This window comes from Rhinopithecus bieti, unplaced genomic scaffold, assembly GCF_001698545.2.
Source record: "Rhinopithecus bieti isolate Rb0 unplaced genomic scaffold, ASM169854v2 scaffold_44948, whole genome shotgun sequence".
Lineage (NCBI taxonomy): Eukaryota > Metazoa > Chordata > Mammalia > Primates > Cercopithecidae > Rhinopithecus > Rhinopithecus bieti.
The window spans coordinates 620,021-643,440 of record NW_016818762.1 but is presented as its reverse complement, the minus strand read 5'-3'; the positions used below and the strand labels follow the sequence as shown (position 1 = coordinate 643,440).

General features: G+C 42.7%; 1 protein-coding gene across 1 annotated transcript in view; it reads left to right on the top strand.

Moving 5' to 3' along the window:
• Positions 1–23,420, top strand: part of RYR3 (ryanodine receptor 3) — a 580,605-nt gene that overhangs the window by 491,112 nt on the left and 66,073 nt on the right. The window contains exons 66-69 of the mRNA XM_017857433.1: positions 612–932; positions 3,210–3,450; positions 18,590–18,677; positions 19,659–19,751. Of these exons, the coding sequence (XP_017712922.1) occupies positions 612–932; positions 3,210–3,450; positions 18,590–18,677; positions 19,659–19,751 (743 nt within the window). The remainder of the gene's footprint in view (positions 1–611; positions 933–3,209; positions 3,451–18,589; positions 18,678–19,658; positions 19,752–23,420) is intronic.

The window sequence follows — 23,420 nt, the reverse complement described above, 5'->3', positions numbered from 1 at the left end:
CGATCAAGCCACCTCAGGTCATCCATCATTTCTATTGTGAAGCCAGAAATCAGTCCACGTGCGATGCTTTCCCCCCCGAGAATTCCAGCTGGATGGAAAGTTGTTGTTTCTGGTCCAGCTGAAGGACTGTTAGATGAGTGGACTTTTATTTTTCCTTTTTTAAGCTGTACAGATATGATCCAGGCAATGGCACCACAACTTGAAATTAAACACTCATCAGTTGCTTTTCTCCTCTGATTCCTCATTTTCCTGCAGGGGACACACTAAGGCCCAGGCAGTCTGGCCAAGAGGGAGAAGCCAAGAGACTGGCTTCATTACAGGGTAGTCTTAGGAACTAACTATCCCTCATCCTTGTGTCTGCTGTACTCCTTTAACCGCAGGTTTGTTTTAACCTCACCTCAACATGACATCTAGGAAGATAATGCAGCCTCTGGAAGCTGCAGTCTGTTCACAGACAGCTGGAGGACAAAAGCCACTCCACATCCAAGCTCACTGCTGTGAAGCTCTGGAAATTTATTTCTAAAGACCAAAGGAAAGGAGGGGCAGAGAGAAAGAAGCTTGCACCCACTGTGCTTTTGAATTTCTGTCCCTTTATTCTTCCTCTCGATCAGTTCTGGGGATGCCAGACATGGTGGAAGACATGTGTCCTGACATCCCCCAGCTGGAAGGCCTGATGAAGGAAATCAACGACCTGGCCGAGTCAGGGGCACGGTACACAGAGATGCCGCATGTCATCGAGGTGATCTTACCCATGCTCTGCAACTACCTGTCCTACTGGTGGGAGAGGGGGCCTGAGAACCTGCCCCCCAGCACAGGGCAGTGCTGCACCAAGGTCACCTCTGAACACCTCAGTCTCATCCTGGGCAACATTCTGAAAATCATCAACAATAACCTGGGCATCGATGAGGCCTCCTGGATGAAGCGCATTGCAGGTACCAATGCCTTTTCTCACCGGTCCCCAGCCCAGGGGACAAGATAACTGGATTCTCTTTTCATCTCTATTATTAATTCCAAGATGGTTTTGTACAAGCTCTATCCTATATTTAAACCTCCCCGTCCCCACCCCAGCTGCTTAACAGTAAAAAGAATTGACATATTCCCCTGAAGAGCTTCCTCGAGCAAATGCTCCTGCCCTACTCCCCTACTCATCCAGGCCCCTCAAATCTCCAGGAAGCCCTTCTTAATCAACTCCACTCAAATCCAATGAACATTGCTTTATTTGATTTTGGTACTCAAGAATCCCATTTGCTCTTACAGTAATAATTGTCCAGAATTTTCCTGGTAAGTAATCCTGTGTGTTTTCCACTTGTATAAAACTCACTCCCATCTGACCTACACTGTAAGTTCCTTACTGTCACTCTGCATTTGTGTTTCACTTTATGCTTTCTAAGACACCCTCATGCAGCCTCACAGTAGGGGCACTTTGGGTTTTTTCTTTTGTGTCCCTCTAAAGTTACTTGCATACAGTCAGCTCTCAATGAATGTTATTAGCCAATTTTCTCTTCCTAAAGCAACTTCACAAAAAGGACAGACTTGCAAAATCAATAACTACTTTCCACAGTCAGGAAACCACAAATATTTTGTGTCCTCTGTGTCAAACTACAGTCCAAGAAGATAGAAGCTAAGGCAAAATCACTGCTTTTGATGGACCTGTGATTTAGGTAGTGGAGTCCACCAGTAACATCTTTACCCATATAATCTCCTGGATCATGAATACAATGGCTAGGCTAAAGGGAGCTATTAATCCAACACTGGTATTTACTTTCCTGGACCAAGGAATCGCTGTCCTTCTGCAAGACCAAGGAAGAAAAGTTACTGCTTCTTCCTGTCTCACAGATGAACTGAGATCAAAATTATAAATATCTTGGGTGCCAATGGCAGCTAGATAATATAAGCCTCTGTGGACATTTGAATAGAGTTGGTGTTCCTCTGTTACCCAGTAGCCCTAAAATATTGTTAACCATAAGGTAATTTTTCAATGAATTTCACTTGGTAAGTCTGAATTAAGGGAAGGAAGGGTTTCAAAAAAATCTCCTCCCTTACCTTCCTAGAGGTGCACGGAGGGAAAGTGTCACAGCATGAGGGGCACTGATGGAAACTGAAGTTTGGCCTGTTATTCCACAGGGTGAATCTAGATTTCATTCAGACAGGCTACTTATTTCTTGGTGACTAAACAAAGTCAATTTTAAGTAGTAACCTCAAATCACCCACCTAAGGTGTAGCCATTCTGATTACATATCCAGAGCAGAGTTGCTCATTGAAGAAGGCTAAGAAGTCACAACTTCTTGGTTAATGTGTCTCATCAGAGGGTGCCATTGACCTTCTCTTTCTAAAAGTATCTTTTTTATAAAAGTAAAATATAAAGTGATATTTTGAAGAAAATGGCTGGAATGCAAGCTGTTTCCAACTGAAATGTCTTAAGCTAAAGACGCTTTGAAATACACATGTGAATGTACATTGTCAATGGTTCACAACTCTCAGTCACTCATTTTTTTCTTACAATTACTCTGATCTTTAAAAAAAAAAAAAAAAAAAAAAAGACCAATGGAATGGCACATTGCTCTTTTCTAATTGCTTGTTTCTGCTTTTCAACTTCTAATGATCACCCCAGCCTCTTTTTATTTGTTTATAATTGATACCAGACTTATATCCCTCCCTCGGAGCCCAGAGGAGTCTCCAGGCAATAGGTTGGCAGGTTTCAAGTCTTGAGGGCTGAAGATGGTAGTAGGATTAATGTGCTTTTAACAACAGATTGTTCTGTAAAATAACCAGAAAGCATATATTGAGTGCGCGCTCTTAGCACAGTACTTGTTGTTAATAAAAGGCTTCCTTCAGGAAGTTTACAATCTGCTAGTGAGCCAAAAGCAAAAAGAATGGACTATGAAATAATACAAAATAGTCTGTCGTGAAGAGCTAAGGGGTGTGGCATAGGCCATGTGTGCATGAGAGGTTCGGGGGAGGCAGGGGCTCCCCATGGCCTGGAAGAGCAGAGCAGGAATATGGACCTTGTCCCATAGTGGCCTCGGTCCCCCATCCCCCGAGGTGGCTCTATGAGAGGGAAGTATCAAGGGGAAGATTGAAGAAGGGAACGAGGGGCAGGTGCCATCCTGAGCTGATGGGATTCCACGGCCCCACCTTTCAATCATGTCTTTCATTTTCATCAATTGCCATAATATGTGAAATGACGGGGAGGCTCTTTGTAAACCCAGTGTATGCACAGCCCATCATCAGCAAAGCCAGGGCCGACCTGCTGAGAAGCCACTTCATCCCAACTCTGGAGAAGCTGAAGAAAAAGGCTGTCAAGACCGTGCAGGAGGAGGAGCAGTTGAAAGCCGATGGCAAAGGGGACACCCAGGAGGCGGAGCTCCTCATCCTGGATGAATTCGCGGTCCTCTGCCGAGATCTCTATGCCTTCTACCCCATGCTGATCCGCTACGTGGACAACAACAGGTACGGAGGAGACCACTAGGAGCCTGTCTGCCCCTCTGTGGGGCTAGTTTAGGCAACGGAATAAAATGGAAAGATGGTGTTGGGTTGTTGACAGTGAGATAAAGGAGGTGATAGCCGCCCCCACCATTCTCCTTCCCAACACCAATGGTTCCTGCTGTAGGAGCTCTGGGCAGTGCTTTCCTGGAGCAACGATTTTGTATGGTCTGTGACATGGCCATCCCCTCCATCTTTATGGGCTACCACAGGTCAGAGGAAGTTGGTCAAATAAAGGTAGCAGTGACCCACTTCTGCCCCTCTGCTGTTCACTCATGTATTCCTTCAACCAGTACTGCCTGACTGTGTGTTAAGCGCTCTTCTAGGCTTTAAGTGATAGGAGTGAATAGAAGAGACAAGCTCTCTGGCCTAGGGAGATTTCTTTCTGGAGCTAGGAGAGGTGCATAAACAATAAACAACCCATATAAGTAAATTATATAGAGCGGGGCAAGGGGAATTAGGAGGGTCAGGGTGGGGTGGAGTTGTGTTTTTAGATGGGATGTTACTGAGAAATCTGCATTTGAGCAAAGACCTGAAGTCAGTAAAGTTTGGAACCAGAAAGATCTGGGGCAAGGATGTTGCAGGAAGAGGAAACGTCTGGTGCGGGCCCCGAGAAAAGAGTGTGTTTGGGATGTTCAAAGGACCAAAAGGAGGCCAGTGTAGCTGAAGCAGAGGGAGGGTGGGGAAGAGCAGTACGGGATGTCAGACGGGCAACATGGGGCTGAGCGCCCAGGCCTGGGAGGCCACTGTGAGGACTCTGACTTTTACTCTGAGTGAAATAACAAGCCCCTGGAGATGTTGAGGGAGTCTGGAATGTGATCTGATTCACTCTTTGAGCACTGTAGCAAGGGGTGGAGGTGGTAGGGAAGGAAGAAACCAGCGGGAGGCTCTCCATGATCCAGGCAAGAGTGGAATGTGATCCACAGAAACTGAAAGTGGATTAGCAGTGTCAGGGGCGGGAGAGAGTGATGGAGAGGGACCGCTTTATGCTTTTTCTTAAGGACTGGGGTTTCCTTTTGGGGTGATGAAAACGTCCTGGAACTGGATAATGATTGTAGTTTCACAGCATTGTGAATGTACTGAACATCACTGATTGCAAATTTTATGTTATATGCATTTTGCCAGTTTTTTTATATACTATAATCCATATAAAATATAATATTCTATATTATAATATGAGATATATATAGTTATCATATAGTAATATAACTATTGTTCTTTCTTTTTTTGAGATGGAGTCTTGCTCTGTCACCCAGGCTGGCATGCAGTGGCATAATCTTGGCTCACTGTAACCTCCACCTCCTGGGCTCGTGCAATTCTCCCGCTTCAGTCTCCTGAGTAGCTGGGATTACAGGTGTGCGCCACCATGCCTGGCTAATTTTTTGGTATTTTAGTAGAGATGGGATTTTACCATGTTGCCCAGGGTGGTTTCGAACTCCTGAGCTCAGGCAATCTGCCCACCTCGGCTTCCCCAAAGTGTTGGGATTATAGGCGTGAGCCACCACGCCTGACCCTCTTTTTTTTCTTTTTTTTTTTAAGTTGATGGTGACTGAGGCCAGGATGGTAGCAGTGAAGGTTGCCAGACGTTATCAGATTCTGGGTCAGTTTTGAAAGTAGAACCCATGGAATTTCCAAATTGGGAATGAGAGAAAAGAGAAGAGTCAAAAATGATTCCAGGAGTTTTGCCTGAGTACATGGAAGAACGGCCTTTTCAGCAATTGAGGAAGACTGTGGATACATCAGATTTGGCCAAGGTTGGAGTGAGGTTGTTGAGGGGAGGATCAGGAGATCACTTTCAGACATGTTGAATTTAGTTGCCTATTCAGTAGAAAAGTGAAAATGTTGAATGGGTAATTGCATATAAGATCCAGAGTTCAGGGGAGAGGTCTGGTGTAGACATATGCATTTTGGAGTAATCGATACATGTAAGGACTGTGAGACTAGATGAGATAAGTAAAGGATTGAGGAAGAGACAGAAAAGTTCCTCAGTACTAAGAGGTCAGGCAGAAGAAGAGGAACAGCAAATGAGACTGAGAGGGAGAAACCAACAAGACAGTAGGAAAGCCAACAGAATGTTGTATCCTGGGTGCCAACTTCACAAAGAGCTTCCAGAAGGAAAGAATGACCAACTGTTTCGAATGCTCCTGGTAAATAAGATGAGAACTGAGAACTGAGACTGGGCATTATATTAAGTAGCTCATTAGTTATTGGTGACTTTGACAAGAGCAGTGTCTGTGAAAAGTATTGAAGATAAAAGCCTCTTTGGGATGGGTAAAAGAATGAGAGAAAAGGACTTGGATCCAGCAATGCAGGCAACTTGTTCAAGTTTTACTCTAAAGGAGAACAGAGAAATGAGACACTAGCTAGAGGCAGAAGGAGGGTGGTCAAGAGAGGAGATGTTAACATAGGAAACTTGTCAGGTTGATTCTTCACCAATGGGAAGGATCCAGTAGAGACGGGGCCTACGATCATGGAAGAGAGAGACAATTTCTAAGACAATGCCCGTGAGCAGGCAAAAGGTCAGCCTTAGGAAGTTCATCCACAGCAACAGACAGGAGGGCAGAGACTGTGGGTGCTGATGCGTGCGCACACACACACACACACACACACCCCTACATTCAGAGAGAGAGAGGTCTTTTGGGGTCCTTTTCTGATTGCTTTTATTTTCTCCGTGAAGTAGGAAGCAAGATCATCAGTTGGGGATGAAGATGGGGAAAGGTGCTAGAGGTTTGAAGAGTAAAGAGAAGGTATGAGGTGGTTCCCAGGGAGAGTGGAAGAGTACATGGACCAGGGAAATGCAGGGTGATTACCAGGCAGCATTAAGAGATCTCTGCTCATGAATTTACAGTAAGACCCATTGGCAGGTTGTCTTTTCTCCAGCCAAATTCAGCTGTCAGATATCAACCAAGAATAGGAAGTAAATTGCATTTAATGAGAGGTGAGGTTTTGCAAAGTGAGTATAACAAAACAGGTTAGGGAGTTAAGGGTATATGTAAGGGGTAATTATAAAGATTTATCATGGAATTTAAGCCGGATGAGGAGGAGGACAAAACGTAGAAAGCCTAATGTGCATGAACAGACAAAGGATCAAAGGATTTTGGAGAGTGGGTACTAGATAGGAGGAAGGTGGAGGTCAGAGAAGTGAAATGCATGGATTTCAGATTATGGGGTTAGGGGAGGTTACAATTATTAGTAATGACCATGGGATTGCATGCTGAGGCAGGTGGGGGGCAAGACCCTTAGAGAAGAAATCAACAGACGAAAAGGCCATGGAACTGGAAAATCATAAACACATATATTGAAGTCACTGAGAATGAAGACCGGTGACATGTTGAGATGAATATTAGTGAGATATGTGCTGAAAGCATGGGTAAAGGAAGGGGAATGGCTCAAATTAGTGGACACCTTGGTATGAGATGAAATTCAAAACTGGAGACTTACGGAGATACTTCATGCTGCGTGTCTCTGTTCTGACATTTGAGCACCATTTAGAGAGGAGAGGTGGAAAACAGCACAATATAATGAACTTATCCAAACCTGCTGCTCCCTATTCTCAAGGCCTCTTCCCCAACCTGCGTCCTTCAGGAGGGTCACCCAGAATCCTCATTCTCCCCTGTCCCTTGCCTTCAGCCCTTCACACTGACTCTGTGCACCTTCCCTTCTCTCCCATCAGTCAGTCCCCTGGGGTGGTGGCCATATGCTGTGCTGGACAGGCTGCGTATCCCAGCTCACCGTCATCACTCCTATTCTACAGAACTTCAAAGGTTGAAAATCTCTAATGTCATAATTAGGAAAATTAATTCATGTCATAAGATAAATTTTAATGTAAGTCACTCTTTCCCCAGTGTTCATTTGGTGCACAGAATTTAGCTGAGTCAAAATAAATAATTAAACAACAATTATATGAGAAATGTGAAGGCTTGTGGGAATATAAGTCTGCAAAATCATAAAGCTATTGATAGAATGAACACAGACATTTTCATTGTATCTTATGGTATGATCCTTACCCTATTTGTGGGTTTTGTTGCTTTTTTCCCTGCAATCAAATACGTGTCAGTTGTCCAAGTCCATTCTCCAGTTCTCCAGCACCAATTGGGTACCCAACAATCCAATTTAATTCTGACAGTAACTATGCAGAGTTAGTGCAGATCCCACAGGTTAAGGGCTCAGTTCTGCAAGACTATTCCACTTCAGACACCAGCCACAAATGAGTTGCCCAGGCTACTCACACTTCTGCCCAGTGAACTGCAAATCCCATGGTTCTCATGACCTGGTTTGATAATTCACTCAAGTCTGATAATTCACTGGAATAGCTTATAGAACTCAGGAAAGCACATTAACAATTACAGGCTTGTTAGAAAAGAATCAACTCAGGAACATTCAAATGAAAGAGACGCATAGGGAAATGTATGGGCGTAGGGGAGTGCAGGACCTCTGTGTCCACCCCGGCACACACCACCCTCCCAGCCCATCGATGTGTTTACCAACCTGTAGGCTCCCTGCATCTCATCATACAAGCTTGTATGTAAGTTTCATTGATAAATCATTGGCCATTGGTGATTGAGATTGAACTCAATCTTCAGCACCTCCTCTCTCCCCAGAGGTAGGGAGTGAGGCTGAAAGTTCCAACCCTCTAACCATGTGCTTGGTCTTTCTAGCAACCAGCGCCATGCTGAAGCTACCTAGCCCTTCCCCACTCAAGGGTCACTTCATTAGCATAAACCCAGGTATGGTCAAAGGTGCTTGTTATATATAACAAAAGAAACTCCTATTACTCAGGAAATTCCACGAGTTCTAGTAGCTCTGTGCCAGGAAACAGAGGCAAAGACTAAAACATATTTTATTATACCATACCCTTCTAAAATTTAAAACCCTAAAATACAAATTTGCAAATGTTTAATTTTAAGGTACCCATTATAGATATTGAAGGGATGCAGAAATATTTGGGGAACATTGGTAACTTTTGAGTGGTAACCCATTCTGCCACGGGCAAGAAATGGGCCTGGATATACTCATTTTAGCATTTATTTTAATTTATTTTATGAGGCAAATTGTACTTACTATTTAAAATAACCTAATTAAGATTACTTATATTTAACATTCCAAAAGAAACACTTTACAACAACACCTTACACACACACATACACTTGCTGTCTCTCTTTCTNTCACTTTCAGACATGTTGAATTTAGTTGCCTATTCAGTAGAAAAGTGAAAATGTTGAATGGGTAATTGCATATAAGATCCAGAGTTCAGGGGAGAGGTCTGGTGTAGACATATGCATTTTGGAGTAATCGATACATGTAAGGACTGTGAGACTAGATGAGATAAGTAAAGGATTGAGGAAGAGACAGAAAAGTTCCTCAGTACTAAGAGGTCAGGCAGAAGAAGAGGAACAGCAAATGAGACTGAGAGGGAGAAACCAACAAGACAGTAGGAAAGCCAACAGAATGTTGTATCCTGGGTGCCAACTTCACAAAGAGCTTCCAGAAGGAAAGAATGACCAACTGTTTCGAATGCTCCTGGTAAATAAGATGAGAACTGAGAACTGAGACTGGGCATTATATTAAGTAGCTCATTAGTTATTGGTGACTTTGACAAGAGCAGTGTCTGTGAAAAGTATTGAAGATAAAAAGCCTCTTTGGGATGGGTAAAAAGAATGAGAGAAAAGGACTTGGATCCAGCAATGCAGGCAACTTGTTCAAGTTTTACTCTAAAGGAGAACAGAGAAATGAGACACTAGCTAGAGGCAGAAGGAGGGTGGTCAAGAGAGGAGATGTTAACATAGGAAACTTGTCAGGTTGATTCTTCACCAATGGGAAGGATCCAGTAGAGACGGGGCCTACGATCATGGAAGAGAGAGACAATTTCTAAGACAATGCCCGTGAGCAGGCAAAAGGTCAGCCTTAGGAAGTTCATCCACAGCAACAGACAGGAGGGCAGAGACTGTGGGTGCTGATGCGTGCGCACACACACACACACACACACACCCCTACATTCAGAGAGAGAGAGGTCTTTTGGGGTCCTTTTCTGATTGCTTTTATTTTCTCCGTGAAGTAGGAAGCAAGATCATCAGTTGGGGATGAAGATGGGGAAAGGTGCTAGAGGTTTGAAGAGTAAAGAGAAGGTATGAGGTGGTTCCCAGGGAGAGTGGAAGAGTACATGGACCAGGGAAATGCAGGGTGATTACCAGGCAGCATTAAGAGATCTCTGCTCATGAATTTACAGTAAGACCCATTGGCAGGTTGTCTTTTTCTCCAGCCAAATTCAGCTGTCAGATATCAACCAAGAATAGGAAGTAAATTGCATTTAATGAGAGGTGAGGTTTTGCAAAGTGAGTATAACAAAAACAGGTTAGGGAGTTAAGGGTATATGTAAGGGGGTAATTATAAAGATTTATCATGGAATTTAAGCCGGATGAGGAGGAGGACAAAACGTAGAAAGCCTAATGTGCATGAACAGACAAAGGATCAAAGGATTTTTGGAGAGTGGGTACTAGATAGGAGGAAGGTGGAGGTCAGAGAAGTGAAATGCATGGATTTCAGATTATGGGGTTAGGGGAGGTTACAATTATTAGTAATGACCATGGGATTGCATGCTGAGGCAGGTGGGGGGCAAGACCCTTAGAGAAGAAATCAACAGACGAAAAGGCCATGGAACTGGAAAATCATAAACACATATATTGAAGTCACTGAGAATGAAGACCGGTGACATGTTGAGATGAATATTAGTGAGATATGTGCTGAAAGCATGGGTAAAGGAAGGGGAATGGCTCAAATTAGTGGACACCTTGGTATGAGATGAAATTCAAAACTGGAGACTTACGGAGATACTTCATGCTGCGTGTCTCTGTTCTGACATTTGAGCACCATTTAGAGAGGAGAGGTGGAAAACAGCACAATATAATGAACTTATCCAAACCTGCTGCTCCCTATTCTCAAGGCCTCTTCCCCCAACCTGCGTCCTTCAGGAGGGTCACCCAGAATCCTCATTCTCCCCCTGTCCCTTGCCTTCAGCCCTTCACACTGACTCTGTGCACCTTCCCTTCTCTCCCATCAGTCAGTCCCCTGGGGTGGTGGCCATATGCTGTGCTGGACAGGCTGCGTATCCCAGCTCACCGTCATCACTCCTATTCTACAGAACTTCAAAGGTTGAAAATCTCTAATGTCATAATTAGGAAAATTAATTCATGTCATAAGATAAATTTTTAATGTAAGTCACTCTTTCCCCAGTGTTCATTTGGTGCACAGAATTTAGCTGAGTCAAAATAAATAATTAAACAACAATTATATGAGAAATGTGAAGGCTTGTGGGAATATAAGTCTGCAAAATCATAAAGCTATTGATAGAATGAACACAGACATTTTCATTGTATCTTATGGTATGATCCTTACCCTATTTGTGGGTTTTGTTGCTTTTTTCCCTGCAATCAAATACGTGTCAGTTGTCCAAGTCCATTCTCCAGTTCTCCAGCACCAATTGGGTACCCAACAATCCAATTTAATTCTGACAGTAACTATGCAGAGTTAGTGCAGATCCCACAGGTTAAGGGCTCAGTTCTGCAAGACTATTCCACTTCAGACACCAGCCACAAATGAGTTGCCCAGGCTACTCACACTTCTGCCCAGTGAACTGCAAATCCCATGGTTCTCATGACCTGGTTTGATAATTCACTCAAGTCTGATAATTCACTGGAATAGCTTATAGAACTCAGGAAAGCACATTAACAATTACAGGCTTGTTAGAAAAGAATCAACTCAGGAACATTCAAATGAAAGAGACGCATAGGGAAATGTATGGGCGTAGGGGAGTGCAGGACCTCTGTGTCCACCCCGGCACACACCACCCTCCCAGCCCATCGATGTGTTTACCAACCTGTAGGCTCCCTGCATCTCATCATACAAGCTTGTATGTAAGTTTCATTGATAAATCATTGGCCATTGGTGATTGAGATTGAACTCAATCTTCAGCACCTCCTCTCTCCCCAGAGGTAGGGAGTGAGGCTGAAAGTTCCAACCCTCTAACCATGTGCTTGGTCTTTCTAGCAACCAGCGCCATGCTGAAGCTACCTAGCCCTTCCCCACTCAAGGGTCACTTCATTAGCATAAACCCAGGTATGGTCAAAGGTGCTTGTTATATATAACAAAAGAAACTCCTATTACTCAGGAAATTCCACGAGTTCTAGTAGCTCTGTGCCAGGAAACAGAGGCAAAGACTAAAACATATTTTTATTATACCATACCCTTCTAAAATTTAAAACCCTAAAATACAAATTTGCAAATGTTTAATTTTAAGGTACCCATTATAGATATTGAAGGGATGCAGAAATATTTGGGGGAACATTGGTAACTTTTGAGTGGTAACCCATTCTGCCACGGGCAAGAAATGGGCCTGGATATACTCATTTTAGCATTTATTTTAATTTATTTTATGAGGCAAATTGTACTTACTATTTAAAATAACCTAATTAAGATTACTTATATTTAACATTCCAAAAGAAACACTTTACAACAACACCTTACACACACACATACACTTGCTGTCTCTCTTTCTCTCTCTCTCTCTCTCTCTCTCTCTCTCTCTCTCTCTCTCTCTCTCTCTATATATATATATATATATATATATATATATACACACACACATATAAAATCTTATCTTTCCTTACCTATCTGGGAAATTGTAGTCATTTTCACACACAGAAAAAACCCTGCTTTTTTGAGGGTTATTTTAGTCATTTCCCCATCATAATAATGTTAGCAGTGTAGAGAAGGAAATTGCCAGAGTTTGAAGTGAAAAATAAAAGTAGAGTAAAGTTGCCCCTGGAATAGCTCTTTAATTGCATTTGTCACTATTGACGATCAAGACTCAAGACAGAGTATGTTATACTTATGCAGTGTTTGACAGTTGCTAAAAATGGCAATGTCAGAGAGTCTTTGAGATCATCATTAATTCATTCATCCCCACTTTTCAATCTGTTCTTCCCAGAGCATCACGGTCATATGAGCCGTGCTGAGAAATACAGCCTTCCAACATGAGTGCCTTTACTTTCTTCAGGTCCTCTCTTCATCCAAAAAATTAGCTGGCTTTGAATTACGGAATCGTGGCCTTGGCAGGGTTGTTAGAGGTCACCTCATCTTACCTCCCGGTGGATGGAAAAATACCCCTTCCTTTTTCCTATCGTGACTTTCTGCCTCTGGTTGTTGGGAAAAGTGGAGGGCAAAAGACAAGAGGGACAGCATTGCCATGCATGCAATCCCATTCTGGTTTCAGACGGTTCAAACCATGTGAGCTCAGAGGATAACTCCTACCTATCAGCTCTGATTTTACTCTCCAGAACCACACAAAATTACTCTAACCCCCCTTGTGGCAGCTCTTTAAATATGTAACAGAGCCATCTTGGGCTTTCCTCTTCCCTGCTTTTTCTTGTCATATTAAACCTCTGTGCTCTTTTCTGCCCTGCCACAGCAGTGTGTGAAGTTTCTTTGGTGTCTGGAATACTCTTCTGAAGAACGGCTTCTGTTGATCAGTGTCCAACCTGAAGCTGACCCAGAATAAGCAAGAACCAGTTGTGGTGTACTCAGTGCGGGGCACATAAGTGCTTCGCTTCCTTTTGCGAGGAGATAAAAGTCAAGATGTATTAAACAAGTCTCTCTCTCTCTTTTTTTTTTTTTTTTTTAGACAGAGTCTCACTCTGTTGCCCAGGCTGGAGTGCAGTGGCATGATCTTGGCTCACTGTAACCTCTGTCTCCCAGGTTCAAGCGATTCTCCTGCTTCAGCCTCCTGAGTAGCTGGGACTCCAGGTACACGCCACCACACCTGGCTAAATTTTTTTGTATTTTTAGTAGAGACAGGGTTTCACCATGTTGGTCAGGCTGGTCTTAAACTCCTGACCTCAGGTGATCCGCCTGCCTCTGCCTCCCAAAGTGCTGGGATTATAGGAGTGAGCCACCGCACCTGGCCTAAACAAGTCTCTCTTTCTAAAAGGCAATCAGCTTCCTAGGCCCCTTCCTGGGAGTCAGAAATATTTGGAACTTAGCACTGAACTTTAAATAGTGAGATTTTTGGTGAAAACCTCTCTCTCAAACTGTTGAAGGGAGTTAGAGTAAATCCCATGCAGTTAGAGTAAATCCCATGCAGTTAGAGTAAATCCCATGCAGCAGCTACCTCAGGCTTGGTCTTCTGGGGGAGGCTTTCGAACAAAGCTGAAAAAAGCTCTTACCTCCAAAGTAGACATGCTGACTGTGAACACGGGAGCGTGGCTTTAGTTTCTTTCCAAACCTGATCATTTGTCCGTTGTTTTTGTTTTGTTTTGTTTCTGTTTGTTTGTTGGTTTGTTTTTTTGGGACAAAGTCTCGCTCTGTCGCCCAGGCTGGAGTGCAGCGGCGCGATCTCAGCTCACTGCAACCTCCACCTCCCGGGTTCAAGTGATTCTCCTGCCTCAGCCTCCCTAGTAGCTGGGATTGCAGGCATGCGTCACTACACCTGGCTAATTTTGTATTTTTAGTAGACACGGGATTTCGCCATGTTGGTCAGGCTGGTCTTGAAGTCCTGACCTCAGGTGATCCACCCGCCTCGGCCTCCCAAAGTACTGGGATTACAGGCTCATGCCTGTAATTACAGGCTCATGCCTGCGCCCGGCCCCATTTGTCTTTTTGAAAATGAAAGTCTAAGTCTCCATACTCCTGCCACCATCCAGGATTCTGTTCCTATGCTTCTTGTTTTTTTCTGCGACTGTGCTCAGTTATTTTATCCACTTGGGTTGCTGCTGCTCTTTTGGTTATTGTTATAAAGTTAAGGGGTACAAGTACAGTTTTGTTACATAGATACATTGCTTAGTGGCAAAGTCTGGACTTTTAGTGTAACCATCACCCAATACAAAAACCTCTCTGGAAAATAGTTTGGAAATTTCTCAAAGAACTAAAAATAGAACTACTATTCAATCCAGCAGTCTCACTGCTAGGTATCTACCCAAAGGAAAAGAAATCATTATATCGAGTAGATACTTGCACTCATATGTTTACTGCAGCACTATTCACGACAGCAGAGAGATGATATCAACCCAAGCATCCATCAATGGATGCCTGCATTTAAAAAAAAAGTGGGATACACATACACACACACAGTAGAATACTGTTTAGTGATTAAAAAGAATGAAAGCGTGTCTTTTGTAGTAATGTGGATGGATTTTGGAGGCCATTATCTTAAATGAGACAACTCAGAAACAGAAAGCCAAATACCACATGTTCTCACTTAGTGGGAGCTGAATAATGTGTCCACATGGGCATAGAGTGTAGAATAATAGACATTGGAGATTCAGAAGGGTTGGATGGAGCTGAGGGATGAGAAATTACTAAATGAGGACAATGTACCTTATTCGAGTGATATGGCAGAATCTCTGACAGTTACCTCTAAACCCAGCCTTCTTCTCTGCCTAGCCTTGAGTTTTCCAATTGCCTTTTGGCAAGCAGTGCAGATGTTAAAAGAGACCCACAGATCAGCTAGGTATCTACAAGAAAATCAAGCGACTAAATATTGACAGAGATGGTGAATCCCATAGGAGACTGGGATCAAGCAGGAGAAGCACCTTGTTGCATTAATTGGGGGCAGAGAGGGTATGAGTGAATATGAAAAGCTGGGTCAGGATCTTCCGTTCTCCCACAAACACCTTCCTTGACTTGCGTGCCTAGGGGAAAACCTTTAATGAGATGTTTTTCATTGCACTTATCACTCTGAACTTGAAGAAAGAACCTCAGTAGAGATAAAGAGCAAATATCTGCCTCTTAGAAGAGGGGTGGCCAAAGAGAAATATGTTCAGCTGAAACTGCATTCTCACACGAAGGCAACAAGATGGAAATCCTTTTCCTTCTCCCACCAGGAAACCATAGTTACTCAAGATTTTGTTCCTGACGCTCTTGCTCCTCACAGTCCCTGTGGCTGTGCTTTTCCTTGGCTAGATAGGATATGACCCTCACCTTTTCCCACTGAAGGCATCTCGAAAACCTATGAAGCTCATTTAAACCAAAACACTAAGGAATGAACAGCTGGTAGTTCTGATAAAATTTGACATTTGACCCTGAAAAATCAATAGGAAAGAAATCAGAAAGCATTGCCAACTTCAAGCCTCAAGTTTGAATTGCATTTGGCTGCTTATAATGGAGAATTGGCTATAGTGGCTTAAACAAATGAGAAATTTAATCTCACACAGGAAAGAAGTCCAAAGATAGCTCAGCTAGGGCCAGTATTGTTCCTCGTTAGAAAGCCTCATTCCTTTGTCTTTCTTTCTTTCTCTTTCTTTCTTTCTTTCTTTCTCTCTTTCTCTCTCTCTTTCTCTTTCTCTCTCTCTCTCTCTCTTTCTTTCTTTCTTTCTTTCTTTCTTTCTTTCTTTCTTTCTTTTTCTTTCTTTCTCTTTCTTTCTTTCTTTCTCTTTCTTTCAAGACTGAGTCTTGCTCTGTGGCCCAGGCTAGAGTGCAATGGCACAATCTGGGTGCTCACTGCAACCTCTGCCTCCCGGGCTCAAGCGACTCTCCTGCCTCAGCCTCCTGAGTAGCTGGGATTACAGGTGCCCACCACCTTGCCCAGCTAATTTTTGTATTTTTTTTTTTTTTTTAGTAGAGACAGGGTTTCACCACATTGGCCAGGCTAGTCTCGAACTCCTGACCTCAAGTAATCCACCCGCCTTGGCCTCTCAAAGTGCTGGGATTACAGGTGTGAGCCACCGTGCCCAGCCTCATTCCTTTGTCTTTATATCCTCAACATTGCCTTCCATCTTTGAAGTTACTTTATGATATAATAAGCCAATTAAGAGTTCCATCCACCATATTTTCATTCCAGACAAGAAGTAGGAAATCAACAGGAGAAAGGCAAAAAGGCACCTTCAGCTATCTGATCCCTTCTTAGAGATTTATTTCCAAGAGGCCCGTCCAACAAGTTCTGCATTCATCGTATTGATCAGAACTTAGTTACATAGCTGTAGCTCAAGGGAAGCTGGGTAATGTGATCTTTAGCAGGGCACAGTGCCACCCTGAACAAAATGGGGTTTGTTACTATGGAAGAAGAAGAGAATGAGTATTGGGCAGACAACCAGTAATGCCAGCTATATAAAGGAGAGGCTGCTTGAATCTGAAAACAAGAGAGATTACATAAGAATGTCCCTGAGGCTGGAACCAAGGGCAGTAAGGAATTCAGGAGATAGAGGGATCCCAAAGTGATCTTGGCCTCATGAGTCTTTATATTTCTTAGCCTGGTGCTCCTCACGAATGGGTAGGAGGTACAGGCTACCCACAATTCAGTCTGATGTCCTAGGGCTTAAGGAACTGGCTTTTGGTAGCTGTTACCCTACATGGGGCAAGAGGCATCAGGTTTTTCAGACCATTTTGAGACGCAAATTTTTTTACCTTAAGAAAGACAATAGTTTAACTTGTGTCAGTCTGATATTGTGATATAATAAATATGTATTTGCTCTTCATCCCTGCTTCCTGGCACAGAGCTTCTAAAACTCATGGAATTTCCTGAAGGAAAGGGGTGAAAGGAGCATCTTGTTATTCATAATAAGCCCCTTTCGACCATACCTGAGTTTATTCTAATGAGGTGACTCTTGGAGAATGGAGACTGGCTGCCAGATGTACCAACTCTGCAGTTACAGGGTTGGGACTTTGAGCCCTACCACCATTTACCCTCCCCTAACCTCTAGGGAGAGGAGAGGGGCTGCATATTGAGTTTAATAACCAGTGGCCAGTGGTTTCAGCAATCATGCCTAGATAATGGAGCCACCACAGAACAAAATCCTAAGCTATGGGGTTTGGAGATGTCCATGTTGCTGAACCCATGAAGGTACTGGGAAGGTGGTGTGTCTGGAGAAAGCATGAAAGCTCCCTGCCTCTTCCCCCATACCTTGCCCTATGCATTTCTTTCATTCGGCTATTCCTTGGTTGTGTCCTTTATAATAAACTGGTGATGGTAAATCCAGTATTTTCCTGAGTTCTGTGAGCTGCTCTAGCAAATTATTGAACCCAGTGAACGGGTTGGTTGTAGCCAATTGGTCAGAAGTACAGGTCACAACCTGGGACTTGAGACCGGCATCTGAAGTGAGGGGCAGGCTTGTGGGTCTGAGCCCTTAACCTGTGGGGTCTGCACAAACTCCAGGTAGTTAGTGTCATATTTGAAGTGTAGGTCATTCAGTGTCTGAAGAGTTGAAGAATGGTTTTATGTGAGAAAACCCCCACATGTTTGATATCAGAAGTGCTGAGCAGAGAAACAGTGGGGTTTTTTTTTGTTTGTTGTTTGTTTCAGTTAGTTTCAGGTCTCTGTAGACATTTGAAAATGGCAACTTACCCAGCCTTTGGAAGTATAATTTAATTTGAATATGTAAGCCACTTCACTGCAAGACAGCTTGTAGAAACAACTGAATTCCTGAAACTGCAGTTCAGCCTTCTTGGTGCTACTGCAAAATTTCTTAACTATTTTTTTTTATGAATAATGCTTATTTATAGGGAATCTTCAAACCATTTTAGAGGGCATAGATGAGGATAATTGATCTCTGCTTATACACTTCAAATCACAGTGAAAAACATATTATCTTACAAAATTTCATTGATAAAACTGGCTTTGAAGGAAAAAGGGGTGGGACATGAACTGTTGAGAGTGCTCAGAATTTCAGAGGTTTGACGATGACAGATGTCAAGGACAAGGTTAGATGTCATAGCGACCAAGACTTGCCTACCTTTGCTAGCCTTATATATTAAGGGAAGCATCTCCCAAAACTTAGAGCTTAACCTTAATCTACTAATCAGTTTAAAGAAAAAACATAACCTACTTTTGACCATTTTGAAATGTTGATATCTGACATCAGTTTGCTAAGGTAATTCTTGAATCCTTTGGCAAATGGAAATAATTATCGTAGATCCTTCAAGAAATCTACCGTAATTATGTGCCTATATCTAAATGTTTAAGGAATATATTGCTATTTAGTCTCCCTGATTATTGTTTTCATATGAGAATGCAGTTTGATCTGGATAAATGCTTGTCGCCAGTGTTGGTATAATTTTTAGGGTGTGAATACTTTAATCCCTACTGATTTTCAAATGCCTATTCATTTACTTTTGGACCCAGATCTAACTGGCTGAAAAGCCCTGATGCTGATTCTGACCAGCTCTTCCGCATGGTGGCAGAAGTCTTCATCCTGTGGTGTAAATCTCACGTAAGAACACATTTGGGCCCTGGGTTTAGAATGGCTGTGAAAGCTGCAGACCTTGGACAACTGTTGATGATAAAAAGTCAAACGCTGTAAAATATTTGAAGAGATGTATTCTGAGCCATATGTGAGGACCATGACCCATGACCCTGCCTCAGGAGGTCCTGAGAACATGCGCCCAAGGTGGTTGGGTTACAGCTTGACTTTATACACTTCAGCGGGACAGAAGTTACTGACAGAGGTGTAAATCAATAAATGTAAAGTATACCTTGGTTTAGCCTGGAAAGGCAAGACATTTTAATAGGGGTAGGTAGTGGGCGTCCGGGTCATAGGTGGATTCAAAGATTTTCTGATTGACAGTTGTCAATCTGAGTTAAGTATCTGAGTTAAGACAAAGGATTGTGGAGACCAACATTCTTATTATGTAGATGAAGTCTCCTACGTGGCCACCCATAGAGACAACAGCTGACAAATGTTTCATATTCAGACATTTCAAAGGTGCTAGGCTCTCATTTAATCTCTTGAAGATCAGGAAAAGACCTGGAAAGGGAAGGGGATTCTCTATAGAATGTGATTTTTCCCCACAGGAGAGACAGCTTTGCAGAGCCCTTTCAAAATATGTCAAATAAATATATTTTGGGGTAAAATATTTTTATTTCCTTCAGGGCCTGCTCTCTGTCTTGTGATGCTATACTAGAGTCAGGTTGGAATTTGGTGTCTTATTGCTACCAAGAGTATTCTGTCAGTCTTAAGATCTCTATTTTAATGTTAATGCTGGTCATATGCCTAAACTCTAAAAGGGAGAGGGTATAATGAGACATGCCTGACCCCCTCTTCCCATCATGGATGAATTAGTTTTTCAGGTGTCTTTGGAATCACCTTGGCTGAGAGGAGGGGTCTATTCAATTACATGGGGAGCTTAGAATCTTATTTTTGGTTTACAGAACTTTCTTGTAATGTTTGCTCTTTCAATTCTTTCCCACTTAGAACTTCAAGAGGGAAGAGCAAAATTTTGTGATTCAGAATGAAATTAATAATTTGGCATTTTTAACTGGAGACAGCAAAAGCAAGATGTCAAAAGTAAGTCCTTAGAAATCAATTCCAAAAACTCTTCAACCTTAACCTCAGCCATGACTTGGATATATTTCATATTTTCTGGGGATTAACACTGTACTGCGTTTAGGTCAAACTACATAACCAACAGTCTCTGCTGCTGTTTCTTTGAGAACGAACCAGAAGAAACTGCTCTCAAATAAGCGTGGTCATCACATTTTATGAATAAATAACTGCTTGTATGTCAAAAAGCTTAAGTTTCAAGACTTGCCTAAGGCATTTGAGAGGTCTCCAAAACAAAAGCTGCTGTTAGTGGTTTTAAAATAGAACTACTTCCTGTGTAGTGGGGATACAGAAATACACATGCCTAGAGCCACCTTTTGATAGCTAGGAAAAAATTACCTTGCTTTGTAGATTTTGACAGCACGTACTCTTACGTCATGCTTGTTTTCCTCCTCTCTGTAATATTCAATACCTGTTGTATTTCAGCTGTGTTGATCTCTTAATGCCTTCTGTTTCTTTTTCATGACAGTTGCACTCAGAAAGCCAAACATTTGTCCATTTCCTTAAGGAAATGTTTGAGAAAGGGCATATCAGACATCTCTCTGAAGATAGAGTAACCTAGAGAGAGGAGCATAGCAGGAATACAAGCGGCACAAGTTAGCCTCCCAGCTCCTCTTACATCAGCTCTGCACACTGAGGCTTCTTTATTTTGATTTAAGAGACTTCTCAGACATACTCCAAGTGTACATTCAAAATCAAAGCCTACTTAAATGTGATCTTTCTTACCCTTGACTCCATATCCCCAAGAAATGTGCCTCAATGAGGGTTGATTGTATATGTCAAGTATGAGTGACATGTAATACCTTAGATGTGCATCTCTCTCGTTGCTGGTACAGTGCTGCCTTTGAGGAACATCAAAGTGGAGTGTGCATGGGGACCCTCAGAAGTAAAAGTCAGCTCTGGAAAGATGAGAATCATGGGTTTGTAACAAAGCCCTTGGGCATCTTTCCAAATAACCATTTGGGATGGAGGTCTCATATATAAGCTGCAGACAAGGGGCTGGTATGACACCAAAAACGAAAACTTTAGCACCTGGAGCTCCAGCAAGCATAGCTAACTCTGGTTAGTTGCAATCAGTCTGAGCTTTCTGTTGCTTTTATTTATGTTGGCACATTTCTTCCAACATGCAGAAGTTGACTGTTAGAGTTTATAATATGCTCTATACACTTCTAGTATGCATTGCTTGATAAAGTTTGACAAGCAAAATTACATACATACAAAGTAGAGCAATCATCTTCATGAGGAATCTTTGCTGCAGAGGGATCCTTTCTACTTTAGTTTTATTTGATTTTCCAAAATTCATTTTGCATTTGTCTTTTGGTAAACACATCTACTGTCATATGATGTAGATGAGGTTGGGTTTTTCACATCCACCTTTCTGGGACAGCTAGCTTATCTTAAGTTGCCTCTGCAGGTCTTCTTACAGGTATCACAGCCTCTTCTTTGAGTCACCTACCTACAGAAAGTCAATAAATCCCAGACAGATACCATACTATCTTTTTTTTTTTTTTTAATTTTTTGAGATGGAGTCTCACTCTGTTGCCCAGCTGGAGTGCAGTGGCGTGATCTCAGCTCTCGGTGACCTCCGCCTCCCAGATTCAAGCAATTCTCCTGCCTCAGCCTCCCAAATAACTGGAGCTACAGGCACATGTCACCACACCCAGCTAATTTTTGTATTTTTAGTAGAGATGTGAAGTTTCGCCATCTTGGCCAGGCTGGTCTCGAACTCCTGACCTCAAGTGATCCACCTACCTCGTCCTCCCAGAGTGCTGGGATTACAGGCATGAGCCACAGCTCCTGGCCCGATCTTCAAATTGGGGTAGATTCAATGGCTCAGGACTGAACTAGCTAGCATCCATTGGGATTGTCAGGGAACAATCACAAAGCAATGGAAATGACTCTGATACCAGGACTTGGATCCTGGATGAGCAGAAATGGCAAAGACATCTCAAACCTCTGGTAATGAATGAATGCTCAAGGTCCTTGGGTTTACATTTGGAAAAAGATGAGGTAACAGAAAATGGCATTTCAAAACCCACCTACTAACAAACTAACCTGACATTGTGTTCATTCACATCACCGAATGAGGAAAAGGAGGTGTTTGTTTCTTGACAAAGGATGGTCATTTTCAGAAGGTGGGCCTCGTCCTTGCTGGTCCGGTTAGTCTGTAGAGGTATAGTCTTTTGTTTCATTTCTGTTGTTGTCATATGCCAATTATTTCTGAGCCACAATGGGATAGGGTCAAAATTACAATGTAATGAATGGAAGAGAGGACACTCCCTAGATGTTGAATAATATTTGCCATGGTCCTCAGGGTAACAAGTGTTCATGTTGTTCCTGTTGCCTGAGTTGAGACACAGTGTAGTGGTAAATACACCGGAACATGAAAGGAAGCTAAGTCTTCCCCCGGCCCAGCTGTTGGCTGGAGCTACACCTTGCATCATTCGCTTAACTCCTCTGGGTCCCAATTTTCCAATCTGCAGAATGGGGTTGAGCTCACTACCTGACTTCTCCCAGCTCTACTAAGATGTTCTGATTTAAAGTGAGTTTCAACAGTATCTCTAGGATAGAATAATATTTGAGAAATGTAGTGCTTTATTTCAGACAAAGAGATACCATGCCTCCAATAAGCAGTAACTCATAGCCATTTCTGGTATTTTTTGGATGTGGAACTACATACTGAGGGGTTAGGGGAGGAGTATTCTTTCTCATCAGTTGACTCCCTATTGCGTCTGCCTCCCCGCAGTTAGGTGTTCTCTCTACTACCTGATCTGAACAGTGACCTGTATTTGCGTTTATCTCCACTCTTAACTGAATTCTGGTGTTGTAAAAATGAAGTTAGCCTCAGTGCATATGGCAGGCTTTGTGGAGCTATATGTATGTGAATGCCCTATGCCACACACACCACATATGCCATTGAGAATGGAAAGGCAGTGGAGAAAATATACAGTGAGCCACGCTGTTACTACTTGATGAGTCGAAGGTTAGTTCGAAGATAACGTTGTTTTTCTGGGGCAGTCAAAGCAGATTTTGCTTGTGAGAGCTCATTGTATATTTTGTGTATATAACACCGGTTTGCGAATGTATGTTACGCTAAATGTAACTAAGCTGAGCAGGTGTTTTTTGTTTGGTTTCGAAACTTTTTTTGTTTCTGGAAAAATGACAGCAGCTTCCTCGGAAGGGAATGGTAAGTTAGAATGTGTTCAGCCCAAGAAATGCCAGTTCCTTGACCAAGGTTATAAGCAATAAAATTTTAAAAAAGTGTCATGATGCAGGAAATATTAGAGTGCTGTATAGTTCAGAGCCACTCCACTGCGTGAAGTGTGATTTCAGTGGATCGAAAAAGGACAGGAAATACTTTAGAAGCTATCTTTGAGTTTTTCAAGGGCATTCACACGAATTTTCTTGCTCATTCTCCCTCTTTCATTCCCTCCCCTACCACTTTTCTGTCTTTTTTTTTTTTTGAGATGGAGTCTCACTCTCGCCCAGGGTGGAGTGCAGTGGCGCGATCTTGGCTCACTGCAAGCTCCCCCTCCCGGGTTCACGCCATTCTCCTGCCTCAGCCTCTGGAGTAGCTGGGACTACAGGCGCCCGCCACCACGCCCGGCTAATTTTTTGTATTTTAGTAGAGAT